General features: G+C 42.4%; 1 protein-coding gene across 1 annotated transcript in view; it reads left to right on the top strand.

Moving 5' to 3' along the window:
- The first annotated feature begins 525 nt into the window (after positions 1–525).
- Positions 526–1,222, top strand: part of LOC106323711 (alpha-amylase/subtilisin inhibitor-like) — a 3,060-nt gene continuing 2,363 nt past the window's right edge. The window contains exon 1 of the mRNA XM_013761791.1: positions 526–646. Within this exon, the coding sequence (XP_013617245.1) occupies positions 526–646 (121 nt within the window). The remainder of the gene's footprint in view (positions 647–1,222) is intronic.

The following is a 1,222-nucleotide window of genomic DNA, read 5'->3' as shown; positions in this document are numbered from 1 at the left end:
GCAACAGATAAAGGCATCAAGCTGACACTAGCTCCCAAATCGCAGAGACATCTATCAAATACCATAGGTCCAAGAGCACAAGGTAATGTGAAGCATCCTGGATCTTCTAGCTTCTTTGGAACAACAAGCCTTTGGATGATGGCACTGCACTCATGAGTGAGAATCATCATGCCCTCCATCTCTTTCTTCTTTGTAGCTACAACATCTTTCAGGAACTTGCTATATTGAGGAATCAGCATGAAAGCATCAATGATGGGCGTTGTGACTTGAACTTCATTCATTTGCTTCTCAAATAGAGCTTTGTATTTCTCTAGCAGCGGCCTCTTGAATCTACCAGAGAATGCAAGTTTGGGTTCATTGGGAGGAGGAACAAAAGAATTCTCACTTGCTGGAGCAACAACTTCACCATCTTTCACTGTTTTCTTCTCTTCCTCAACCTTTCTTTTACCTTTGGCTTCCACAATCTTCTCCAAGATTTCATCATTGATTTTCTCATCAACAATCACCACTTCATCATCTATGTTGATGGCAACCCCCTCACCTTGTTTCTCAGCATCCTTGGTGAGAGCTCTCGGAGGTAACTCCTTACCACTCCTGAGGGTGATAGCTTTCATAGTCTCCTTGGGGTTTTGCTCAGATTTTCCAGGTAAAGAACCTTGTTGGCGATTTTGTTGAGTGTTCATGGCAGCAAACTTGTTCTCCAAGGTTTTGAACTTGTTGTTGAGCTCATTGTAGCTTTCATCAATCTTTGAGTGAAGGTTCTTCAACTCATAGCTAACATGCTTCTCACTTCTTGTCTGAGACTCCAAGATTTGTTTCAGTAGGGCATTAGTTCTGCTGACTTGAGGAGTAGAGGTACCGTGAATGTGGGGGCGGTCATAAGTGCCAATGGGTCGAGCTGCTCTCTGTTGGATTTATGGAACGTTGTTAGCTCCATTGACGTCCGCATCATTTTGAGGTATGTCTCCCATATCAGTATCCAATCTCTGCAAGTGAGCCTGCTGCTCTTCTTCTCTTCTCTTTCTAACACTCTCTCTCTCTAAACCTCTGATGTCTGCAGCTCTTGGAACTAGGTTTGATGGACCCCTGCTTCTCAAGTTCATACACCTGAAATTGAAAGGTAAGTGAAGAAGAAGAATCAGTAACAAAACAAAATTAAAATGACTTAGTCTCAAGCAAGTGACTAAATCTCAATGTTTAAATCTACTCAGAATTTGGCAAC

Source organism: Brassica oleracea, chromosome C2, assembly GCF_000695525.1.
Source record: "Brassica oleracea var. oleracea cultivar TO1000 chromosome C2, BOL, whole genome shotgun sequence".
Lineage (NCBI taxonomy): Eukaryota > Viridiplantae > Streptophyta > Magnoliopsida > Brassicales > Brassicaceae > Brassica > Brassica oleracea.
This window is presented reverse-complemented; position numbering and strand designations above follow the sequence as displayed.